Raw genomic sequence first — 25,209 nt, forward strand, 5'->3', positions numbered from 1 at the left:
CATCAAAAACAATGAATGTTTGTACCAAGCATTTTGCCAACCGATCTCGTAAATGTTGAGCTATTTTACTGGATAAGTGAAAACTTTGATCGGTTGACAGCACTAGAGGAAACATTTGGAGATCACAAAAGTCCTGAGGATTCATCCTCTTGTCACCATGGATATCTGTACAAAATGAAAAATTGTCAAAAAGATGTTGAGATATTTCAGTCTGGACCAAAGTGGTGGTGTAACTGACCAGCAGCAAATGACTAAGTTAGACCTGAGCACAGCATTGCTTAATAGTGCTGCATTATACATCCACCTCAGACTGTCAGCCTTGCGACGATTGAATGTGTGGCTAATGGAATATGAGGAGTGTGTGGAAGTCATGCTTAAGTCATCCATGATTCAAATGTGTCCTCAAGGAAAAGCTGCCTTCCTGTACATGCACATGCCCTAGTTAGCCACCATCTGCGCCAGGAATACCACCAGCATGCCACTGCCTGTGCAAGGCATGATGGGAAGTTGGACCTTGGAGTGACCCTCTGGCAGCCTGTTTGAAAACCTTGCTTCTCCTTTTTTTCTTCTTCTGCAGGTACAAGCGTGTGGAGGTTTGGATATAAGCGCGAGACGGACCGCCTCGAGACATGCAATAAAGGGAGTTCGGAGACAACTGAACCTACTTGAGTCAGATCCATAAATAAAAGAAAACTGACATAAAAGCACGTAGGGCTGGAAGAGAGCTGTAGAGTGAGGGCGAGAGAAGAAGAAGAGGTTGTGAAGATGGAGTGTGGTCAGACAACGTTTCTCCTGGACTCGACAGTTCACTCCATCAGCCGCCGGTCGAAGCAGGAGTCTCCTCGCTAAAATCCCAGAGCAGCTCATTTCACCTGCTGGAGGAGCCCCCACCCTCGGTGATGTGATGAATAAGTTTGAAGTCCTTGGCATTGTGGGAGAAGGTGGGTGGTTTTTACACAGCGCGCAGGGCTTTACTGCATGTTCGTAGAACATGATGCCTACAACTCTGATCCTGGTGATCAGATGAGGTCAAATCTACTGTGTGTTTTAGCAGCCTATGGTGCAGTTTGCATTGTGCAGCTGAAACCTGCACATCACAGTTGTCAGGTCTTGTTTCATATTTGTAGACAATACAGAGGGTATTTAAAAAGGTTTGTGAGCCTGAGAGATTGCAGTCGCTTCTCATAGAGAAGCATGTAATCCTTCGAGACTGTCCTCACGAAGAAAACGACAGCATTAGTCATTTGTTTACCGTACTATAGTTTCCAGGGCCTTTATTTACCTCGACTGCTGAGAGAAACGGACCTTTATCTGAAACAGGCTTATATTAGACAGGTCCTTTCTCCTATATTTCCCTGTTTTGTATCTTAAATATCTCAGATTTTATTAAGAAGCCTCCCTGTTTCCTGATTAATTTGCCATTAATGCAAACTAATGCAACTTGCATTGTTACCTGTTGTCTTGGTATGTTTCCACTAATTTCATCAGTGCAATAACAGTCACATCATGGTCACCCCTCTGCTGCTCAGTGTCTCTGCTCAGAAATACTGTTTTTTATTCCCTAATTATTTTGAGTTGCTTTTTCAAGCAAGGTTAAGTTACCATCAATGTAGTGTCTCATATCCAGATGTATCTCTAGAGGGCTGTGTCGGCTCCACACATTATCAATCTGTTAAAGAGTGCTGAATGAATATGTCCAAAAACCTGTAAATTAGCATTTCTGCGCTTCCGTGTCCCTCGTCTTGCAGTCAATGTTTTCTTGAATGTGTTTTTGGTTTAAAAACAAAACGTGCGGTCTCTAACAAGTGGCTGAATGAGACTACAATACGCCATCATGCCAACTAGTCTGCCGTCACAGCCTCGTTGTGTATACTCGCGCTCATGCGACCGTGGTGTAGTTTGTCAAAAATCACAAAGGTGGTGTTCATTTACGTACGTTTACATTTGAAGTATCATAAACGTTTGTTTGCCACAAAGCTTATTTTCTGCACGATCCAATGGAAAAATCGCAAAACAAAGGTGCCCTCGCAAAATAGCAGAAGGGAAGGAGAATGTTGGCTAAAAAAGGCGAGTTTCACAGACTGTAACTGAACCACACTGTGAAAGAACAGCAGAGGAGAAACAACTTGAGTTAATTAGTGGATTATGTGGATTAATAAAAAATAAAAAAGATTCAAAGCAGCAGAGTTAAGTTTGACCCTGGATGTAGAACATTTTTTTTATTAGGCTTATACCAATCTTTTATCAGACTCTATGGGTATATTTAGAACACGTTTAAGCCATGGACAAGTTTAAAATATAATAAGGGATTGGATATTTCCTAACCAGAATTTAATTTTTCTCACAGGGAAAATGTTACTTTTTTTTCAGAAAAGATCTCAAATGCTGAGGTTGGTGATGAGCATAAGCTTCGATTGTATCCATCAGAGTGTGCTTCCGTGTGTGTTTGCAGGAGAACCAACTCGTGCTCCAGTGACAGCATTGATGGCTGGTCATAAAATAAAATAAATGAGGATATTTTAAGTCTAGCTGCACACACACACACACACACACACACACACACACACACACACACACACACACAGACACACACACACACACACACACACACACACACGCACACACAGTCCTTCACACATCAAACCGTGCAGGAATGATTTCTTTCGTAGCTCATTTCAGTGAGCTGGACTGGCATGCGTCCCTGACTTCACTCTAATGTGAGAAGACAAAGTAACTGAGTGTTTATTGTTCTGTTGATAATTCTCACTAACTGTGATCCACATTGGTGCTTGTCGGGATACATAAATCAAAGAGCTGTTGTTAATGGAAACCATTTGTCCCGTTACTGTATTAATTCCCATTTGAATATTTCACTTGACATTGTCAATGTTTCTCAGCTCAACAGACAAACAATGCAGCCTCCTGGATCATATTTATCTTATTGCTAGTTTTGTTTATGTGGGGCAATTTGTTTCTTCTTGCCTCGTTCCCCACTTGAATTAAACATTCAAACTGGACCTTACTAGGTCGATCGTGTGATTTGAATGGCAACCAAATCAGTTTGTAAAATTAAATAATTTACTGCGAGTCTGGCTGACATTCCGAAAACAACATGGACCTCAATGACCCGACATCTGAAATATGGATGATCAACAGAGAACATGGTGTGCTTAGCGGACACTGTGTGTGTGTGTGTGTGTGTGTGTGTGTGTGTGTGTGTGTGTGTGTGTGTGTGTGTGTGTGTGTGTGTGTGTGTGTGTGTGTGTGTGTGTGTGTGTGTGTGTGTGTGTGCGTGTGTGTGTGTGTGTGAGTGTGTGGGAGAGTACGTAAGCCTCCGCCTCACCTATTAACGATTGTTTCTGATGGTTCTCACCTACTGCACTGGTTGTTCTATGACCGTGTTTGTTTGAGGTGTATGGAACCAAAACAGTAATTAAGATGTTGAAACATTGTTGATCTTTTGTGTCTTTCTCTCTATTTTTTTTCTCCAGGAGCGTATGGAGTGGTGCTTAAGTGCAGGCACAAGGTAAGACAGCATTTCTCTTTTCTGCTCATTTGTAAAAAAAAATATATATATTTACGGGTCGCATCATTGAAGACTCATACATTCATTTAAGACTTGTAAATTGTAATTACAAATAATGTAGGTGCTCTTCACACGGAGTCTAAACAGCTGATGTACTGCTGAACCAAAACCATAACTATCAGCATAACACTCATTATCATCTCATCAAGCTTGAGGCACTATTTTCTTATAACAGACATTAGCTTTTGAAGTTAGTAAGTTAATACTGTCACATTGAGCAACATTCACAATTGTTACAAAAGTTTATTTAGTTCTAAGAAAGCAAAACAGAACAGATTTGTTCATGCAGGAAGGGTGTTTGGGCAACGCTGCCTCATACAAGTAAATAGATTTGTATCATACTTTAGTTGCTACCAAGGGCTTAGGTTCAGTTTCAACATTTAAATCAACCGAGCAGATAACAAATTCAAGTTAGTTATTGTGTTTTTTAGAGTAATGATAGTAAAAACAAAAATGCTATGTATTGTATACTTCAAATAGTTTTAGTTTTCTTTATAGAGTGTCGTTGGATTTGCATCTTTACAAAAAGAACCATGTAATTCAGTTCTGGTGTCTTTTTAGGATAATATTAACTTTATAGATATACATATACAGTATATATATATTACATTTAATTGTGCAGGCTTTTTGAGCCCCGAGTATTGTCTGCAGGCATTCCTCTCACGGTGCATACAGCCAACCTGCTTGAAGGCAGCCAGAGAGGCAAAAAAGCATCCACACATCAGCCTGCACCACTCAATGCTGCTCGTGAAGCTTATTGCTCTGAGCTCACAGTGATAATTGAAGGCCACTCAGAATGACAGAATCAACATTTGTATCAGCTCAGAAGTCTGGATTGTGGTGGCTGAATAGTAAGAGATCAATGTTCAGAGATACTTGAGTAAAAATCAACCGAAAACTATCAAAGCGAACGGCTTCTTATTCTACAAATAGACCCGCACTTGACTTCTTTATAGATTTTACCTATATACCTCAGAGAGATTTCTCACGTGTGGAAATACTTCCACTCCTCTTCGCTGAATCAAACTGAGACACACTGAGCTGCACGGATCAAAAACGTTCTGCAGTGAAGGTTCATACATTTATGGACATAATATATTTGTGAAAAACACCTCAGTCCACACGGAGAGAGCGAGAAAAGACTACTGTGGGAGGAGTGAAAGTCGCAGCAGAGTCGACGAGAGAAGAGAAAGGCATCTTTCAAATGTTTAATGCTGCTGATATCCTAATGTCTTTCTCAGAGACTATTCAGCAGCAAAGAAAGAGTAAATGTGATTTTATTTTTGGTCATCGTTGTTATTCCCCGCCCTCAGTTCTAAGTAAAAATTAAGAATCAAGTTCCGAAGACGTGCTTGATAGCAAACACTGCATTGTACGACGGATGAAGGGGAGATGAAACTAAACTGGGCTGATTCATTATGGAGTACTGGGAGTGCTTGGTGTTTGCCCCATGGTCCCTTATGCCATTTGTGCATGTTTCTCTAATTTTAGGCCCTACACTTGACCAAGTTTTCTCCACGCTACGCCTCATGAAAATTTCAAAAGAGCCATAAATTATATACATTGAGTGAAACTCTAAATATGCAAACGCTTATGTTCTGGGAACATGAACAAAATGACATGGTATGCAGAACAAGTTAGAGTTGGAGTTGAAACCTCAGCAGAAGCAGATAAACTCTGAAAGGACCATCCGCATTACGGGGCGCGTTAAAATGCAAGCGACTGTGAATTTATCTGAAATTTGTTGTCACATTCCACTCGTCTTCCGAAGATGTCTGTCTCAGTGTGTGTGCACGGATTAAGGAGTTTGTTTGAAGTAAAAAGCTGCATTTGCAAGACAAATGTTCTCTGCATCAGCACTAGATTAGAGAGGAACAAACATGCAAGTAAAAATGACTTGGCTTGCTAAATGTTATTTGTATGCAACAGCTATCTTAGGTTGTTTTTGATGAGAGACAGAGAGAGAGAGAGAGAGAGAGAGAGAGAGAAGTTTACAGTTATTGATTATGACTTCTATTCTGTGTCATGAAAGCGCCAGAATATGTGTCATATTGCTCAATGCCGCGTGGAAAATGAAAGCAAAGAGTCTGGAAGAAAGAACCAACAAGTAGGACAGCTCAATCATTAGAGAAATGACAAGCCGTGTGAATAATGTGGCTGAACCTCAATATATTCTCATGCTTGAGCCAAAGCCAATAACAGGAATTCATAATGTTTCCGTCTCTAACTCCTTTTCCTTTTATTGGACCGTGAATTTGGTTGCCGGCGAATCTCCATTTCATAAAAATTTGAATGCAAGCTGTAAAAGTGTGTTTTTTCTTAAATCCTTTCTTTTGGCCTAACTTATGAAGAGGTGACATATTTCCCACTTATATAACAGTTGTATAGGGATTCATGGGATTCACATGTAGAGACTCAGACCATGGCAATAAAAGCTTTTTAGCTTTGCTGCGAGAGAGCAGTTATTTTTACTTTTCTCAGCTGGAAGCAGGACAAAAGAGAAAAGGGTGGCAGAGAGTGTGTGTGTGTGTGTGTGTGTGTGTGTGTGTGTGTGTGTGTGTGTGTGTGTGTGTGTGTGATGGAGAGGAAGAGGTGCAGATGAAGGTACTGAATACAGAGACTATGCCGATGGTAAATGGGTCACCCTGTTAGGAGTCGACAGCAGACCCATGAGAGGGAATCATAGGCACCGGGCTGAAACCGCAACCAGGTGATTCAGAAGAGACTAACTGTACTACCAAGAAAAAGCAATGCATTATGAATGCGTGTCCCTGTATACATTATGTATACTTTACAGTACAGTATGTGTTTGATGGCACATTTAATTAGCCGAGCCAACGTGTTTGTGCAGCGTTTGTGCAATGTTCTGCCACTTTATGGAAGTGTTGTATTAGCGTATGTGGGTGTGTGTGTGTGTATGTGGAGGCTTATGTGTTATCTTGAATTTGTGTGTTGAGAGCGACAAGAGCTCAACCTACACGCTAGCCAGCGTTTCCCGGTGCCTCTACGCTATCTCTGTGCTGTATTGCTGAAGTGATGTTATTTCATTACTGGTGGTTGATCATCACTGACTCTTTGATAAATGAGTAATTGTTTAATTGTTTGTCAGGTAAAAACATGGGCTTTTGCTTGATTTTCTTTCAAAGTTAAAGTTAAAATATTTGTCAGCAGAATGAGTTTTTTTTTTTTTTGACTGTTGGTAAAACATTTTAAGCAATTTGAGGATATCAACCATGGGCTCTAGTTAAATGTAATTGTCATGAGTCATTTGAAAAAGATCTGAACATATTATGATGTAACACATCATGGCTGATGTGAAATGTTCAAGCTCTACTCTTTTGGGACAATCAGGGGGGCTGCTCATGTCATCAGCAGAAAATGTGCAAGCCTGAGGCTATTTATAGGTGTGCTGACTTAACAGTGGCTCAAAAAGGTAAATCAGTTGAGGGCAGAGATGTCACACATGAGCACAAGCATCATCAGCACATTACAAGGAGCTTGAAATGTCACCCGTTTTTTTTTTAATTTGCTTGGTAAACACAGTAAATCTCTCCGTTTGCTATTCAGATGTACTTCCCTTCACTGGAAACTAATTTCGGGCTATAAATCCAGGTTTCATTTCATTCATCTCTTGTGTGAACATCTGTGAATAGACAACTCTAATTAAAGAGTTGTCAGTTAAACAATTGGCTTGTGTGAGCCAGAGTGCTGGGCGCGGCGTGCAGCTCCTCACCGCGTGGCCTCTTTGACACTGAGGCCGACTCTGTTGTCTGACCCTCCGTAAACAAAAGGACAATAGAAGAACATGCAGAGGATGGAGACAGAGGGTGTAATTATCTCTGGACCGCTGATGTCACCCACGCCAGCCTCAGCATCCAACGTTAAGATGAACCAGATAGGTTTTCCATTTAATCAATGCAGGCAGATATTTCCTAGAATTTAGAAATGAACACATTTAGCTGGAAAATAAAATATTCAAACATAGGTACTTTTGCACATGACATCTGACAGCTGTAGTTCAAACACCCAGTTTGAAACATTAGCTAGTAACATGTTACGGTTAGGTAGCAAGAGAAGAACCCAAGTGCAGATGCTGATGAGGAGACAGCAGGCATGGAGTCCAGAAGGCAGGAAGGAAACCGCAGCAAAACTCCAAACAAACGATGCAACAAAGGAAATGGCCCACTATATGTATACAGTAACTAACTAATGGGAGATGTGGGAACAGGTGAGCAGAGGTCTGGTGTGTGCCGGGCTAAGGAGGGACTGCTGAAACTAATCAAGGAGGCGGGAAACACACAAGGGCGGGAAGTGAAACGTCAGGAGGAGTTAGTCTTTCAAAATAAAACAGGAAATACTACGCCAGGATACATAGCAGTAACTTTAACGCAGGCTAAAGCAATGATAGGTCCACTCAATGACCCCACTCAGTTTTAGAGGCACGTGCGAAATTGCTGCTGTTGTCAGCAAAATAAGCCAGACATTAATCAGATGTTGTGAAAAAAGCTCACACTGTTACATGCCGTGCAGTGCAAAGTGTGTGATGGATTCTCCATCCAAAGCCATTCGTCTAGGATTATTTATAGCCTCGCAAACCTTTTGCACTATTCTTTTAGGCCTTCAAAACCTGTCCATAATCTGCATTTTTGTTAATAAGGAGCTCATGGCTGGAAAGCATGTTATGTATCTATATATTCTACTTAGAAAAAAAAAAGTGTTAAAAGCATGATTTCTTGGTTGCATTCGCTGCATTTTGCCCAATGCCCCGACCCCCACCATGTAGGCAGCAGAAATCCTGATAAAGAGTATATGAAGACATGTGCTATCATTCTATGAGTATTCTGTTTGCAAACACATATCTGATGTTCTTGACCTGTGAAATGCTGCAACAAAACCTCAAAACCCTTTTATTGTTTTCCAGTTAAACCGTACACTATATACTTGATGTCTAAAGCTGCAGCACAGCCTTCGAAACAAAGCCATGGCAAATCTCTGGATCTGCATCCAAACCAGCTTGTAAAATTCAGCAAGGTCAACCAGAGCAACCTGCAAGAAGCTGAAGGAGATTTATGATGCATATTAACTATGCCAAGGGTTTTGGGGTTTTTTTGTGTGTGAAAGCCCTGTGGTAAAATAATTAAAATGAGAGCACACAGCACGACTCTTGTGTTGCCACTGCCGGAAACTTGGGCACACATCTTTTTTTTTTTCATGTGGGCAGGAAATTAATTTAAATATCTGCACCGTTTCTCTCATTTGTCTTTTTCACCTTCCGTTCTACAAAGACTTTCTATCTATTCAGTCAGATTTTTAATGCTTGATGCGTCTTTCTATCATGGCCACCTATCTCGGAAAGTCGCCTTGTTGACCCAGCAAATTGATTTATATCTTCTTAACACAACGCACGTCGTCTTATCTTCACAGGAAACCAATGAGCTGGTGGCCATTAAGAAGTTCAAAGACAGCGAAGGTGAGCGAGGGAGATGAGGAGGGAGAGAGAAAGAGGAGCAGCGGTATCATCTCTGTCTCTTTCATTTCCGCACAGAAAATGAGGAGGTCAAGGAAACGACGCTTCGGGAGCTGAAGATGCTTCGGACACTGAAGCAAGAAAACATCGTGGAGCTGAAGGAGGCTTTTCGCAGGAGGGGGAAACTCTACCTCGTCTTTGAATACGTCGAGAGGGTCAGCTCCTCATAATTATGTCACGCTACATGCACACATGAATTCTCATCGCCACTCTGCTTAATCCAGGCTCCGAGTTTCAGGATGCTGAGACTGCTCAGTTAAGCATAAAAAAAAAAAAGCATCACCATGGCAACATATGAACTGCGAATAATGGTATTCCCCACTGTGTTGCCAGGGTATCCACTTAAATGTTTACTTCCTGACAGGTTTATTTTCATAGCGCACTCCAGTCACTTTAGCATGCTGTCCCCTCTCACTCTCCTGGTCAGGGTTTAAACAGGGAAGAAGGAAAGAGGAGAGAAATCCCCCCACTGTGAGAATTATCTCGGGCAACATTCCTATTTTGAAGCACATTCTCATATAATCAACAGTATAAACAGTCAAACCTGCAGCCACGCGTCTTAGCTCTGTCTTGTGGTTTGCAGAACATGCTGGAGCTATTAGAGGAACTGCCCAACGGCGCACCGCCTGATAAAGTCCGCAGCTACATCTACCAGCTCATCAAAGCCATCAACTGGTGTCACACGAATGAGATAGTACACAGAGGTGAAAAGTTTATCTTTACTTCTATATTTACGTATCTGCTGCAAGAATATCAGTGTCACTCAGTCGGGTGTTAAGTTTTAAAATGTGCTTCTTGTCTGTGTCTGTGTTTCAGACATCAAGCCGGAGAACCTCCTCATCAGCTCCGAGGACGTCCTTAAACTCTGTGACTTTGGTGAGTCTTTGGTCTCATCCTTCTGTTCTATACAGCAGCCATATTTGTCACGTTGAGTTGTTGAGATTTACATATGCATTCCGGTAAAAAAACAACGCACTTGCACATTTGCCCGTGTCAAATAAAGGGAATTGGTTGTAAAAATCAAGTTATTTGTTTACCAGACTGAATCAGCTTTAACTGGTTTATTAGAACAGGCTGCTGTATGTGCACATTCGTCGTATTGCTGTCAAATTTTTTGCAGTTATATCTGTGATTTCAGTTTTGCCAGTTTGGTATCTTGAGCTCGGTTCTCTGTGAAAAAAATCTCACCATTAATTTGTCACCATGAGAGTTGTGAGGATCAATTTTGCCACTAGGAATCAGCCACTAAGCTCTATTAAAAGCACTTGTTCTGCCAGAGTTATATGTCAAGAAAGTCAAATTAATGTTGGGCACCTGTGTCCCCTGTAAAATACTGACAGATTGTATTGATACAGCATTTTCTTTTATTATTAATTTAGTCTCCCAGGTATATTCTACATTTGTTAGCAAAATCCCACGGTCAGTTAGCTTTGCATAATTATTTCTAATACAATCCTACTGAGTCAGCTGGGGTGAGATGTGTTTGTTATTCACTGTTGGAGCTGAAATTCTGTTTATTGTGATATTTCGTGCATAAAACGGATTCTCTGTGCACCAGTTATCTGAAGCATGGCCTCAGCCCGCCTGCAGTGGCATAACTAATTAGAGTCTGGTCACATGGGATGATGGCCATGTTGTTACTGTAGCTGTCCAAACGATTTGACTGTTGATTGCACTTTCTTACTAATTAGCCATTTGTATTTATCACAGAGCACTGGATGTCTAAAAAAAACAGTAATGTGTTCATTTCCATCTTCCTCTGGCTCAGGTTTTGCTCGTAACCTGTCTGAGGGAACAGATGCCAATTACACTGAGTATGTGGCTACAAGGTGGTACCGCTCGCCTGAGCTGCTGCTGGGGTGAGTCTGTGTGTGTGTGTGTGTGTGTGTGTGTGTGTGTGTGTGTGTGTGTGTGTGTGTGTGTGTGTGTGTGTGTGTGTGTGTGTGTGTGTGTGCGTGCGTGTGCAGGACACTACTTGAGAAACAAGGAGAACGAGTAAAATGACCTCATTCAGTTGGGCACCAGTTTTTGTACGAGATACGGACACAATGATCCATCTCTTTCTCTACCGTTCCCAATACCTCAGTTCAGGTATCAGTCAACCAATCCAATGCCAGTGCGCTCATTTTCCCAAATTAAAAATCTATCAAACTGATTGTGAAGAAGTCATTTGAATCATTTATGTAAGGAAACATGAGGCCAAGGATTGCTGTGGAACTAAAAACTGTAGTCAGCTGCCTGCCATGACTGAATGCTGTAACACTGAAGACACTGAGAGTCATACCAAAGAAACTGTAACTAAAGCGCTCATCATTATCATCATCATTACAAACTGAGACCAAAAATTCCAAAATGTTGTAGAGGTGGAAAAATAATAGGTCTTATGACATGTTTTGGTTAAAAGCAAACCCATTTAATTAAATATTACCCGTTCGCTGCATTCATCAGCAGCACGATCCCATCACACACACGACAGCATGGCATTAAATAAGAATTCAGTCAGTTTCAACCCTCTGCATGCACAGTGCATTCTCCCATCATATGTGCAGCCCACACTACTGCCAACGCTGCTGCACTGAGCCAAAGGACTACCTGCTTTCATGTAAGTTTTGGTGACATTACTGAAGTATATATATTTGATATTTTTTAACGATATTACAGTTAACCAGCAGATATTAGCCTAAAGCGAATTACACACTTTAGAACTTGTTAACACGGTCTGCTAGTTTTTGCCAGCTAACTGTTACCACGTGGGAAGTAGCTTGATTGTCCTGCAACTGATTGAGGAATAATTCATTAATTCATTAAATAATCAATCGATTTCCATTCATTCCTCGGTGTGAAATATTTATAAATTAGTTGTTCACTTTAAACATAGCCAACATTGTCTGCTCAAATGATAAAAGTACCTTTCATCATTAGTTAGCTTGCTAGTTTGCTAACTCACCACATGGCACATTTCACATTGTATGAATTTGACAAATGAATATGTCTGCTTATGATATGTAATATCAGCCAAATATTCCCATAACTTTCAATTCCACCTCTGATATTTGTGCAATTTTGCAGCTCTAGTCCAGAATGATTTGGCATTGCAGTATGAGACTGAGTAAGTCTGACACACTAAAATATGCTACATACAGATATTAGCAGTTCTGGGAACAACAAGTCACTTCTAACATATTGTCCCTGTCTAGTGAAATCTGGTGTCTCCAAATCAGCTTTCATGATGTTGAGAACAAACATCTCTGTTTTCAGCTCTCCATTTTGTTGATAATCCAGTGTTTAATTGGTTATTTATATTAATAAAGTAGGGAATTTTCCCAAGGTTAAATTTACGGAAATGAAGTCAATGTAAAAAAAAAAAAAACGTTCTGGTAAGCTCTAAAATATTGTATTTTTATTTATTATGTAAGAGCTATATTATTTTTGTATGTGTTTTTGTGCACAAGGTTCAGTCCCATAAATCATCAGATCACAGGGGATGATATGACACAAATCACCGTGTACAAACCACACCGTACCCCGAGAGCCAATTTCCGTTTCTTGTCTTGTTTTTGAGGCTTTTTGCTGCATTAAATGTCCATTTTAGCTCGGAGACAGCTGAACGTCATCTAGCCTCACTGCTGTAGCCTGATTTAGTAAATGCCCTGGAACATTTATTGAGACAGCATTTGAATGCCGCCCACTCAAATACTCTCCCTCCAACACCGCCGCTCCTCTGCTTCTCTGCTGCCAGATCTCTCGCCATTTTTCACCAGACTCTTCAGCTCCGTTCCCTCAGAAAAGACCATCTTCTTTATGAGCGTCTCCACCAGGAACACAGCGTCCATCCTTTAGTTTTGCCGCCCCACCACCACCAGTAACATCACTCACATCACCGTCTTCTCTGTCTCGCTCCATCTCAGGGCCCCCTATGGAAAGGCGGTGGACATGTGGTCGGTGGGGTGTATCCTCGGGGAGCTGAGTGACGGACAGCCCTTGTTTCCAGGAGAGAGTGAGATAGATCAGGTTGGTAAAGAAACGAGAGGTCCATTAGTCCGACAGAAAATTAGTCAACGAAAAAGTATTTGTTGGTCCTCTCCTGCTTTTCTCTGCAACTGACGAAGAGCCAATTTAGGCTTGAAATATATATTTTTTCTAATGTAATAAAAACAGTATTTTAAAGGGGGGGTTTCACAGTGTTGTGAAACCGTGTGAGATGGAAATCACAGACAAAGAATGACATATGCATCAGACCAAATAAGCAATCGCAAGACGACTTTACTGTTTTGGTTTGCTTTTGGCAACTGTTTTCAGCAAGAAGCTCTTAAGAGACAACATTAGCAACTAGCTTGTAGCATTTAGCCGCTAAAGGGACAGTTATACTTCCTTTAAGAGTTGGTGGAGACCAAAGCAGAGCTAAAAGGAGTGTGAATATTGGGCTTGCATTTATCAATTCACAATCCAAATGAATGCTATTGTTGCTTTCTAACTGCTGGATGTTTAATTAAGACAACAGCAATATCCGTATAGTTGACAGACAAAAAATCACCTCAATGTCAATTCAGTAGATGTCTGATCGTTTCACATGATCTTCATCAACAGGTAGATTTTGCCTTGTTGCCATGGAAATGGACCATGTATTTTAAAATGTCCTTTGTTTTGCAACACTTTAAACACTTCTCCATATTGGCTTGAAAGTTGAGACTGAAAGTTCATTTTTGACCTTGGAAACACCTCTAAATGTGTGCACTAAATCAAGACATTCAGCAGCTGTTTCCAGCATTAATACAGTTAAAAATAAAAAAAGACTATACTGCCACATTAACTGTGATGTTGCATCATTTTATTTACCTCCAGCTCTTCACCATCCAGAAGGTTTTGGGGCCACTTCCTGCAGAGCAGATGAAACTCTTCTACAACAACACTCGCTTTCATGGAATTAGGGTAGGAAACGTTCCTCCTCCCTGTTTTTACCCCCTTTCCTTCTCTCTCCAGCTCTGTCTCTCTCTCTCTCTCTCTCTCTCTCTCTCGCTCTCTCTCTCTCTCTCTCTCTCTCTCTCTCTCTCTCTGTCTCTCTCTCTCTCTCTCTCTCTCTCTCTCTCTCTCGGCAGTGTTCCCAGCACCATGACTGAGTGGATTGCTATGACTCATGAGATAGGTGGTTGGTGTTCAGTTTAGCAACAAGAGAAAATGTCCCAGAAGGCCAAACAAGACTTTGTGTGTGTGTGTGTGTGTGTGTGTGTGTGTGTGTGTGTGTGTGTGTGTGTGTGTGTGTGTGTGTGTGTGTCTGTGTGTGTGTGTGTGTGTGTGTGTGTGTGTGTGTGTGATTTGGTAGTTTGTTTAGTGTGATCCAGTGATAGATTTCTGTGTGATTTGAACTGAGAGATGGTTTTTACTGGCAGGAACATCTACTGTATGTTGAAAATCTTAATAGTAATTTCAAATGCACTGAAAAGAAATTTGATGTGTGTGTGTGTGTGTGTGTGTGTGTGTGTGTGTGTGTGTGTGTGTGTGTGTGTGTGTGTGTGTGTGTGTGTGTGTGTGTGTGTGTGTGTGTTTGTGTGCTTGCCAGTTTCCCTCAGTCGCTCATCCTCAGACTTTGGAGAGAAGGTACCAAGGCATCTTGAGCGGTTTGATGTTGGATCTGATGAAGGTAAAAGATCTCAAACTCAAAATGTGTTCAATTGAATTTACATGGACCTGTTGTGTCGTCCATCATTAATCTATCCTCTTCTGCTCCTGTTAACCTTTGTCAATCATTAACATCGGTATCAATACACGTTTCCCATCAGAACCTGTTGCTGCTAAACCCAACTGAGCGTTACCTGACGGAGCAGAGTTTGAACCATCCGGCCTTCCAGCCTCTGAGGCAGGCAGAGAGGCCTCCTCCTACGTCTCCCAACCCGCCTCGCTCCTCCAAGAGGAAAACACACCATCACGGAGAGAACACAGTCCCCACGAGGTCCGACTCCTTTCATTCTCTGTCACAGCTTCGACATGCAGTCTTCTTACAATCCTATTTTTTTAGTTCCACTAAGTGAACACAGGGAATAGGGCTGGATGATATTGAGGGTATAGCAAACTCTTTATCATGTAGCAGTTAGGGGTTTAGTGTCTTGCTCGGGGACACTTCGGCACAGCACATGTAGTAACCTTGCGGTTACTGGTCCACCCTCTCTATCCCATGAGCCACGGTCGCCCATATGGTTATATAGGTGTTGTCATGTGAGCTTTGCAACTGTGTTTCTTTCATGAACTATGATCAATGTGACTATATATACCGTCCATACTTGCCCAAACATATTCTCCATCTGTTTCACAAGGACTCACGATACTGTAGTAAGCTCCCTTTTAAAGATATAATTTAAAGATATAATATAATTCTTGTGGCTCTTGATTCAAAGCACTTTACAGTTTTTGTTCAGACTTTTCTTGAGAATTGTAATTTAAAGTGAATAAATCACAGCAATTCGCTATAATGGTTGAATTGCTTGCTTCTTGACACAAGCATTGTTTCCTGAGAGAAGATGTCACATCAACATATAGATTTATTCCAACTTAAGTAAGTTGTTTTTCCCAAGCAGAAGTAGGATTGTTGGAATAAGAGCTGTGGTGAGAATCTTCAGTGCAACATTCACAAAGACTAAGACGTTAAGATGAAGTCTTAAGTGTTATCCATCCCTCTCTCTGCCCCTCCAGGAGTCACACTAAGAGCACGAGCCGTCGCTCCAACACCAAAGAATGTTCCAGCCTCCCTCGCCATGGTGACCTCCATCACCTTGGCAACAAGAGTTTTCTCAACGGTAACAAACCGGCTCCGTCCAGCTTAAGTCCGACGCTCCACCCCAAGGCCCAGTACATGTCCCAGACCCTCAATCGTTCTGCCTCATCCAACAAAGACCTGGCTAACAACAACCTGCCACACCTCCTCAGCCCCAAAGAAGCCAAAGGCAAGACAGAGTTTGATTTCAGCTTAGGACCCTCCACAAAGCTGCTAGACCAGGGACACTTGGCCAAGTACGGCCACGGCAAACCCAGCTCTTCTCGCTCGCAGCAGCACCAGCAGCAGCAGCAGCAGCAGCAGCAGCAGCAGCAGCAACAGCATCAGCAGCATCAGCAGCAGCAGCAGCAGGTCGGCCGCCACACCTTCCTGGAAGGCAAAACTAACACTCTGCAGTCTGGTGCAGAGAAGCAACATGGCCGACACACCCACAGCATGGCCGACTCTGCCCACGGATCCATGTCCTCCTCTTCAAAGAGTTCAGCCTCTTACCTCAGCCTGTCCAAGAGCCACAGCGCGCTGAGTGATGCCAAATCCGTGGGGAACCTCAGCGACGGTCGACTCCACCCAGATGACCCCAACTCCAACACGACAGCAGGGATGGGCCCCGGGGCCCGCTTCTTTCCTGCCAGCTGTTTAGACCTCAACGCCCCCTCAGTTCCCCAGGGGCCGCCTGGCAGCCCCTCTGCTCGGCACAGTGATCGATCGGGGCACAGCCCCGCCTCTCGTAGCAGCGGCAATGTCCGCACGGAGAGCAGCACGCTGGACTCCTCATCCAGACACAAATCCAGACATAAACCTCTCACACCAGGTAGGTGTGAGAGCCTAATTTGTATGAGTCAACTTTATTGTCCTGAATTAAATGTGCCTTTGGCTTCAGGCTTCAACCAGCCTTTATTATTCAATCTTGTTCAAGGTCTTTAAAAGTATTTAGATCCATAAAACAGTAGATCTCGACACCCACCCTCACCCAACAGAAAACAGAAAAATGACAAAAACAGAAAGCCAGACAGTCGTCAAATTATTAATATACAATCCCTGCAGAAAAAAAGAAAAATACTTTGAGTTGTTGGTTTAAAAGCTCTTGTCTTTATGCAGACCTCTTAAAATGGTCACCATGTCTGGTTAAACTTTTCACCAGAGACAGTTCAGAAGTATAAAGGCAGGCGTGTGGGAATCACAAGATAAGAGTCTAAAAAGTTTCAACAAAGCATCTTCAGGATACAACGAGTTCATGATACACAAGTGCATTTTGTTTTCACAAATAAAATAAAATGTTATCAGCGTATTGACCGGTTCCCAGTATATTATCTGTATTTGGAACAGTAATTATAACGGCTGACATGGAATAAATGTCAGCCGTTAATAAACTTTGACACGTGGTGCTGAAATTATTAGCCGGTTAATCGACATGTTTTGATAAATGATTAGTGATTTTAGTGAATTCATCAGACAAAATGTCAAACTGGTTCCAGCTTCTCAAATATAAACATTTTTTTGTTTTGTTTTATGTCTCTGTAAATTAAATACTATACATTTTTGACTTTTGGTTGAACAAAAGAAGATATTTGAATTTTGCATTTCACACAGTTTATAACACAGTTTGAATGATTGATCAAACTAAATAACAGAATACTCAATGCAGAAAATAATCGTGACATGAAGTTCTAACGACGTGTATCTTTCCCCTCTGCTCCAGAGGAGGCCGGTGCTCCGGAGCTCTTAGACCCGGGAGGAGCAGGGATGCCCTCCACTCACACTCTGCCTTCCCCACATGAGTCTTATCATTATGGCCTGGGCTACACCTCCCCCTTCTCCTCTCAGCAACGGCCTCAACGCCACTCCATGTACGTGAGGAGGGAGCGCCACCGGCCGCACGGGATCGAGGGTGGGATGGCGGGATTGCCTCCGCCAGGGCAGGCGATACCGACGCGCGCCAGCAGCCTGCAGCTCCTCTCCCCCCAACTGCAGCACCGAACCACCCTGACTGGACACTCAGTGAGCTCTTCCAGAGAAGACTGCACAGATGACATGACGAGGGTTAGTGGCAGACAGTCCTGTGAGTGTGGTGGGAGCTAAAGGAAACATTCACCCTAAAATAATACCGTAAGAAAAATGATGTATTTTCTCAACAAAAAGACATATGTAGACAATAAATGTTCTACCGGAGCTACCAGCTTAATCAATGCAGACGGTCAGTGTACAGAGAGTGCAGGATCCTTTTTGACTTTTATTGATGTTTGAAGTCACATCTTAATGACATCAAGTGTCAGTTATTGATAGATTTCCACCGGAAGTACATATCTGTCATTGTAGAGAGGGTTTAAACAATATTTATAGCTAAATGTATAGGAGATCAATTCAAAGTTAAAAATAGGGGTTGAACATTTATTGGTAAAAAACATTTCTGCCAAATGATTTCAAAGTAAAAAGAACATTTCCTTGGACTGGTGGGGTATTTGGACTTCATCATTGCCCATGGCTACAAATAGTTTGTTACTTCTTTCTTTTTACCGTGTCCATGGTAACAGCAACATCTGTGTGATTGTTGTAATAAAAGACAACGTCTGAAGAGCACTTGATGCGATCTTGTGGCTAACATAAGTTACCCTTGTACAGGTAAAACATTATAAGTAATTATTACGTTTCTTATCTTCAAATTAAAATGATTATTTATCTTAAATATATAACTTAATTAGCTGGTTTAGTCGCACAGTAAAAAAACAGAGAGACACATGACATATGAAAGACAAACCACTACAATAACCATGCCAAGAGGACACAAAGGTAAAAAGGAAAACTACAAGTAATGAAACAAGATGAGCCAAGAGGCAATAAATATGCAGTTCGCAATATGTATTTTCACTGTAACCTCACATTTGAACTCAATTTCTCCACAAGCAGCCTCAAGAGACCATAATGTAATGCTGCCACAAGAGTTTTTAGGAAGTATTGGGAAACCTGTTGCTGCTCCACCATCACTGAAGCACTCCACCTGAAGTTAAAGCCCTTTACTAGGATTTGTTGAAAGTGAATCTGAGAAATGAATGAAACGGGAGCAAAAATTGGTATTTTCTGATGCATTAGTATCTAAGGGTGAATCTTTCCTTTAACACGTGTATTGAAAATGTGTGTATGTCGCAAGTTGATGTGTGTGTGTGTGTGCAGGGACTGTCACTGTTTCACATTGTCATTGCCACTGCTTCATGCTGCTTTTCCAGTCTGCTTTGACCTGCGCCTGTCCGTCTTCTCAACAGAGTGAGCAGTCCCCTAAAGACATGAGCCACCCTTGTGCCCCCATCAAAGACTCTACGAGGGACAACACTGCTGCTTTTCATACACAGCGCTCTAAAAACGAGGTCCGACCCCCCTTCCTCCAGCCAGTCCACCCAGCACAGACAGTAGCTCTTCTGACCGCTCGTTTCCATAGCTTTTTCTGTTTCTACTCAGGTCAACAGCTTCACCGCACGTTGTCGCTGGTATAAATGTAACCTTGCTGAAAAAGCTCTAAGATTGTCCCGATTGTCTTGTGAATGCGCTAGCTAGCGTTAAAAGATCAAGTGAGAATAAATGAGATTATCAATCACAAATATGAAGATGCTGAGCAACTTTGTATGGTCCTGTGTCCATGTGTGTACTCGTGCGTTTGTGTGTCCGCATGATGCGTCTCTTAGGTCGGCATGTATCATGACCCTCATGTGGAGGATGGAGGTTCCTCCAAAGAGAACCGGATGATCTTCACTGAGTCCATGCCTCGGAGAGTAGGCAGCTTCTACCGAGGTAAGGGACAGGACTCACTGAGAGACAAGCTGTGTGTCTTGTGGCAACAGAAAAATTAAAAAGTACTTATTTATTATTTTATTTTATTTTATTTTAGTTGATATGGACATCAAATAGCTTTAGAACTGTAACATGCATTTTTGGACAAGAACCAGATGCACTTCTTATAGTGTTTGCAGCAAAACACTTATTTGCTGCACCTATACACAGGAGGCTATTTAAAAGGAGAAGGAAAATAAAGATTAAATTAAATTAAAAAAGAAAATAAATGCATCCAAAAATACCACAAATCTATCCACAAAATATACGCAAGATAAAAACTACAGGTGTGTCTGCAGGGGTGTTAGGTGTAAGAACAATGCTGGTTTTCATCAAGCCATCATTTTATACCTCTATTAAAAACATTGAAATTGTGTTGCATTTTCAGTTGATTTAGTGGACAGTTCCATTATTTAAGGGAAGGCTCTTAAAAGAACAGAATAAAATCTGGTGCAAAGAAACTTCCTCTACATGTTTGACTCTGGGGACAGTAAGCACACACGAAAAACTGTTTAGTATTTAAAGAGAAAGGTGGGAAAAAAACGAACTTAAATGGACCAAAAGGAAACGTTTAAAGGAAAAGCCCAACTTTAACATACTTCAAAGTGTTAACGCTTGCATTTCTGGGCTTATTCATTTTATTTCGTGGTGTTTTTTTCCTATATGAATGACTTGTCGAATGACATGAAGTCACATTAAGGTTGATACAGAAGTTTGGGGTTTCTGACTGTTCAACACGTTTTAGAATCATAGAATAACAACAATTATAAAAACAAGAGGCGGACATGTAAATTTGGGCTTTAATAGACAGGGCAGACATGGTGGAGTTTGGCAAAGGTAAGCGCAGCAAAATAAAACATTATGGAATAACTCCCAGAACACATCAACCATCGTAGATCGCTAACATCAGAGACAGTAAGAATCTGCAGAGATACTCACATTTTAAAATCCTTTGTCTCTCCTCCTCAGTCCCCTCCCCGAGACCTGACAACTCCTCCTCTTTCCATGACGGTGTCGGTCAGGGTCGAGGGCCGGTCGTACCCGGTGTACCCGGAGACCCTTCTGCCATGGTCAACCACTCCAAACGCCAGACGGCTTTTGACTGGTGAGGAGTTACTGTTTTGAGCTGGCGTGGCATGTGACTGTGACTACAATACAGTAGATGTACATTCAAGGTTGTGTCGAGGAAACTGTGTCGACATTTATTGTTGTGAAAAAGGAACTGAGCTTCTACAATGCAGCGCTTTGACCTCAGAGGTAGACATCTAATGATAAATGAAATAAATTACCTAATTACCTAAAACCACCTCACATATTTTCCTCACTGTCACATGAAGTCTGTCACAACACTGATTAAGATACATCAGATTTTAAAAATCAGAATCAGAATCAGCTTTATTGGCCATGTACACATACAAGGAATTTGACTCTGGTTTTACATTGCTCTCCACGTACATACACAGAATTTACAAATAAACAGGAAAAATAAATATTTAACGACTATGTACAATATAAATATATATTCAAAAAGGGTATATATATATGAACATAACCCTATACAACAACAGTGTCCATGGAATTAAGGTGATCGTGCAGAATGGAGGCAGTAGTGCAGTTTGACTGATTCATTGTTCATGAGAGTGACGGCCAGTGGAAAGAAGAAGAAATGTGTCTGGTGGTCTGGTGGTTTTAATCCTGAGCTTGTCATTATAAAGATAACACAGCGTGAAAAATGTCTCCACATTTTCCACGTAGGACCGCCGCAGAAGCAATGGTCATGAATCCTCCAGAGCCCGCCAAAGAGAAGGAAAAACAAGGCTTCTTCAGAGCCATTAAAAAGAAAAAGAAGAAGACACAAATAGTAAGACCATCTAAGTCATTTATTTTGGTTCAATGTGTTGTTTCCCTTATTCATGAAGTTCATTGTAGTGTAGAAAATGCTTACCTGGGGGAGACAACAAACATGATGTGTAAACTTATTACCAAACTATAATCATTTATCACAGTTTACAGACCAGCCTCCTACCTCAACATTGACCTGCTGCACTCAACAAAGTTGTTCACCTACACAAGTATGCCACTCAAACGTAAAACAGTGGAAATGTTGCAGGAATCTATAATCTATTAGTTAGGAAGGATGCAGGCCCCTCATTGGTCCACACAGATCGTCTCTCTTCTATGTACCACATGACTGATCCGTTAAGTCATTTTTCCTCTGCGCTTCGTTGCGTTTCTTTTTATCGATACACCAACTTTCCATTTTTGCGATATTTTGCCTAATTTTAAATATTTTTTAGTGTTTCCGCGATTTCCTTTTTTAATGTGCAAACTGAAAAAATGTTTGTAAAAAAAATGATGAAAACACACTTTTGATTATTGCCAACATGTCGGACACACTTTTAGTTTTAGCTCCAAACATAGTGGTTTAGATAACCTGGCAGAATGTGTACAACCTGTCTGATCATCTAGTGATGTTGCAATGTCGATAACTTTGGGTGGCACAATGTGACAATGGGTAGAAATGATGGCTAACAAAAAAAAACAATAACACTGAATGATCCTTAAATGCTAGTCTGACCTTCCACCCTTTATTTTCTTCCCTGTTTATCTTAATCAGATATTCATGCTTATTACTGATTCTTCTCGTTGTATCTATTGCTCAGTGGTATTTCTCTTTAGATGGGTCAGCATTAGGTGCTGCATTGTTTTTCTGTTTGCCACCAGAGATTTGTGTTGAGAGTTGTGGCTGTGCGTCTTCTGCTCCACAGACGGACATGGAGGACGGGAGGAACCCCAGCATCAAGAAAAGCCTTTTCCCGCTCTTTAGCTCTAAGAATAGCTTAAAGCACAACTCAGCTGTCAAAGTCCTACCCGTAGTCGCCTCGCCCATGGCACAACACCAACCTACCACGCCCTACCCTGCCTCACCAGTAATCTAACCTCAATACTACGGCTGCATGTTAACGCGCACTGCCCTCATCAGAATCACCTGCTTTGAAATCTTCTCAAGAGCTTCATGATTGATTGACCGGGAAAAATTCCAATTTAAGAAAGGATTTCAACTACATATTGAGTCTTAATGCCACACGGTGTCTGTGCATCCATCATGTCTTTGCTATAACGTTTATTGAATGCGGTCACTTTGTATTCACGTTGCATTTGTGAGACAACACTCATCCTTTTCTAATATAACATCGTATGAGGGTCATGGACATGTTCAACACTCATGCATGCAAACTCATACTGGACACATTGATGGACTCTGCGCTGCGCTGCAGGAAGCAGTAGTTGGACATTTTGGGAAATGTGCTTTTTTCACTTTCTCTGCCGATGAGTTGATGAGATGGTCAATATACTACTCTCATATCTGTCCATGAAACATGAAGCAACAGACAGCGGCAGGTTAGCTTAGCTTAGCAAAAAGACTGGAAACAGCAAGCCTGACTCTGTCCAAAAGCATCTAAATGTCTTCTTATCATCCAACTGATTGAGAACTGAATATATTGTTTCAGTCGATTATCAAGCAAAAAAAAATCTAAATATTAAAACAATAAATTAAACAAATATTATATATCATATAATAATATATGAACATTTGCATTTCTTTGCTGTTTCATATTATTGTAATTTAATCTTTTTTTTAACTGTTGATCAGACAAAACGAGTGCTTTGGTACTTGTTCTGATGTTTTATAGATTAAACAATGAATTTATTAATAAACAAAAATGATAATGAAATGAATCATTAGTTGCAGCCCAACTGTATATTATAGTTTGTGAAAACACACTTAGACACAAAACTGCATTTTTTTCTGTACGAAGTAATCACTTATCACCATCACATCCTGCTTGGGTTTCGTCTGGTGCTGCCAGAGGTGCATGAAGAACCTCACCGTGATTTGAGTGACACGTGTTGTGTGATGAAGATGATCGGGGTAACCTCGCCTTAGAGAGAGTAGCATTTACACAAAGTTTTTTTATGTTTCTGAAATGTCAGGTTCCTGGTAACGGGCAAGAACACCTGTCACTGCAGAGGAGCTCCAAGTCGTCCTCTCACCACGGCAGCCGGCGGAAAAACCGCGAGCGATCCCGAGACAGAGACCGGGAGCGGGAGCAGAGCCGGGACCGAGACCGGGACAGAGAGAGAGAGAGAGAGAGGGAGAGAGAAAGAGAGAGGGAGAGAGAGAGGGACAGAGGGAGGGAGAGGGAGAGAGTGAATGACTGGCCACCAGACAAACCAGTGGACTCGCACTCTCAGGTGTGTAGCCTAATGTTACATACTGGAGACACTAAAATGACCTCATCATAATACCAAAACAGACCCTTAGTATCCATCATTAATACATAAATTATATGTAAATCATGTTATGTAAGTCACATAATTCTGTGCTCATGATATATTTATGTAAGTCACATAATTCTGTGCTCATGATATATGAAATGTGAAAGACCTTTTTGTTTTGGCTTTTGTGGCAACAGATGGCAACAACAGATGTTTTGGCTTTTGTGGCAACAGATTTTGTTATTTAAAGAAAACACTCTTAACCTATCAGGTCTTCACCGCAGACTGATCCAACAGAGTAAAATGAAATAGAATAGCATAACAAATAAATAGTAATAATAAAGAAGGAGGGTGGGATGTTTAGGTCTAAGTCCCTTACAGCTCCTCATAGTCCCCAACTGGAATTCAAAAGAGAGAATTGGCCTTGTAGAAACACCAAGACTTGTTCATTATGCACACTATTCCTGCAACAATTAAACCTACATTTACTTAGAAGATGTAGGTCTTAACTAGGAAAGAACACAGACCGGGTGGATGGACTAACACACTAACCCATTTATTCACTGTATCTCTTTCTCTCCTAACAGAGTCAACCCCTCAAGTCCCTCCGCAGGCTCCTTCATCTCTCCCCCTCCTCCTCAAACCAAGGACAGCCTCCTCCTCCTCCTCCAGACCTGCGCTTTCAAGCCCCCCTCCCCAACCCCCCTCAGCCCTCCGCCAAAGCGGGCTACTCCGAGGGCCGAGGGCACGCCGAGAGCAGGGGCCACCCGGGGGTGAGCAGCTCCGCCCAGGCCAAGAGCCGCAAGGCCAGCTACCCCCTCCCTGGCCAGATCGAGTCCAGCTGGCACGTGTCGGCCTTACAGCGGGCGGAGGGCGCTCAGTTCACCCCAGAGCAGCTGGGCATCAAACCGGGGCAGAACGGACCCACCTTTACCCGAGCCTCCCGCACCAGGATGCCGAACCTCAACGACCTGAAGGAGACCGCGCTGTAAGCCCCTCCCTCTCTCCCAAACCACGCCACCTTCAACATGTCTCCATCCTGGAAGCATCTGCCAGACGTCACGGTACTGTAGTAAAAGTTTACACGAAAGCCTGTTTCACTGGATCGAGTCCTCGTTCAGAAACGCAGTTGCGTGCTGATGCTCGTGTCTCTGACTACGTGAGGCCAAAGACCAGTAACGGTGTCATTTAGGGAATCAAAGACAGGAAAGGAGCCCATTCCCTCTGGGG

At 41.9% G+C, this 25,209-nt stretch overlaps 1 protein-coding gene across 1 annotated transcript; it reads left to right on the top strand.

Moving 5' to 3' along the window:
* Positions 1-904: 904 nt before the first annotated feature.
* Positions 905-24,971, top strand: cdkl5 (cyclin dependent kinase like 5; the record flags this gene model as incomplete). The annotated part of the gene is made up of 20 exons (XM_079165918.1): positions 905-941; positions 3,492-3,526; positions 9,011-9,056; positions 9,132-9,268; positions 9,697-9,817; positions 9,930-9,989; positions 10,882-10,972; positions 13,022-13,124; positions 13,956-14,042; positions 14,671-14,751; positions 14,891-15,060; positions 15,798-16,690; positions 17,579-17,919; positions 19,137-19,238; positions 19,554-19,659; positions 20,668-20,803; positions 21,454-21,559; positions 22,467-22,628; positions 23,695-23,955; positions 24,567-24,971. The coding sequence occupies 20 exons, from the start codon at positions 905-907 to the stop codon at positions 24,969-24,971; spliced, it is 3,480 nt and encodes a 1,159-aa protein (XP_079022044.1).
* Positions 24,972-25,209: the final 238 nt, after the last annotated feature.

Source organism: Pholis gunnellus (assembly GCF_910591455.1).
Source record: "Pholis gunnellus genome assembly, chromosome: 1".
NCBI lineage: Eukaryota > Metazoa > Chordata > Actinopteri > Perciformes > Pholidae > Pholis > Pholis gunnellus.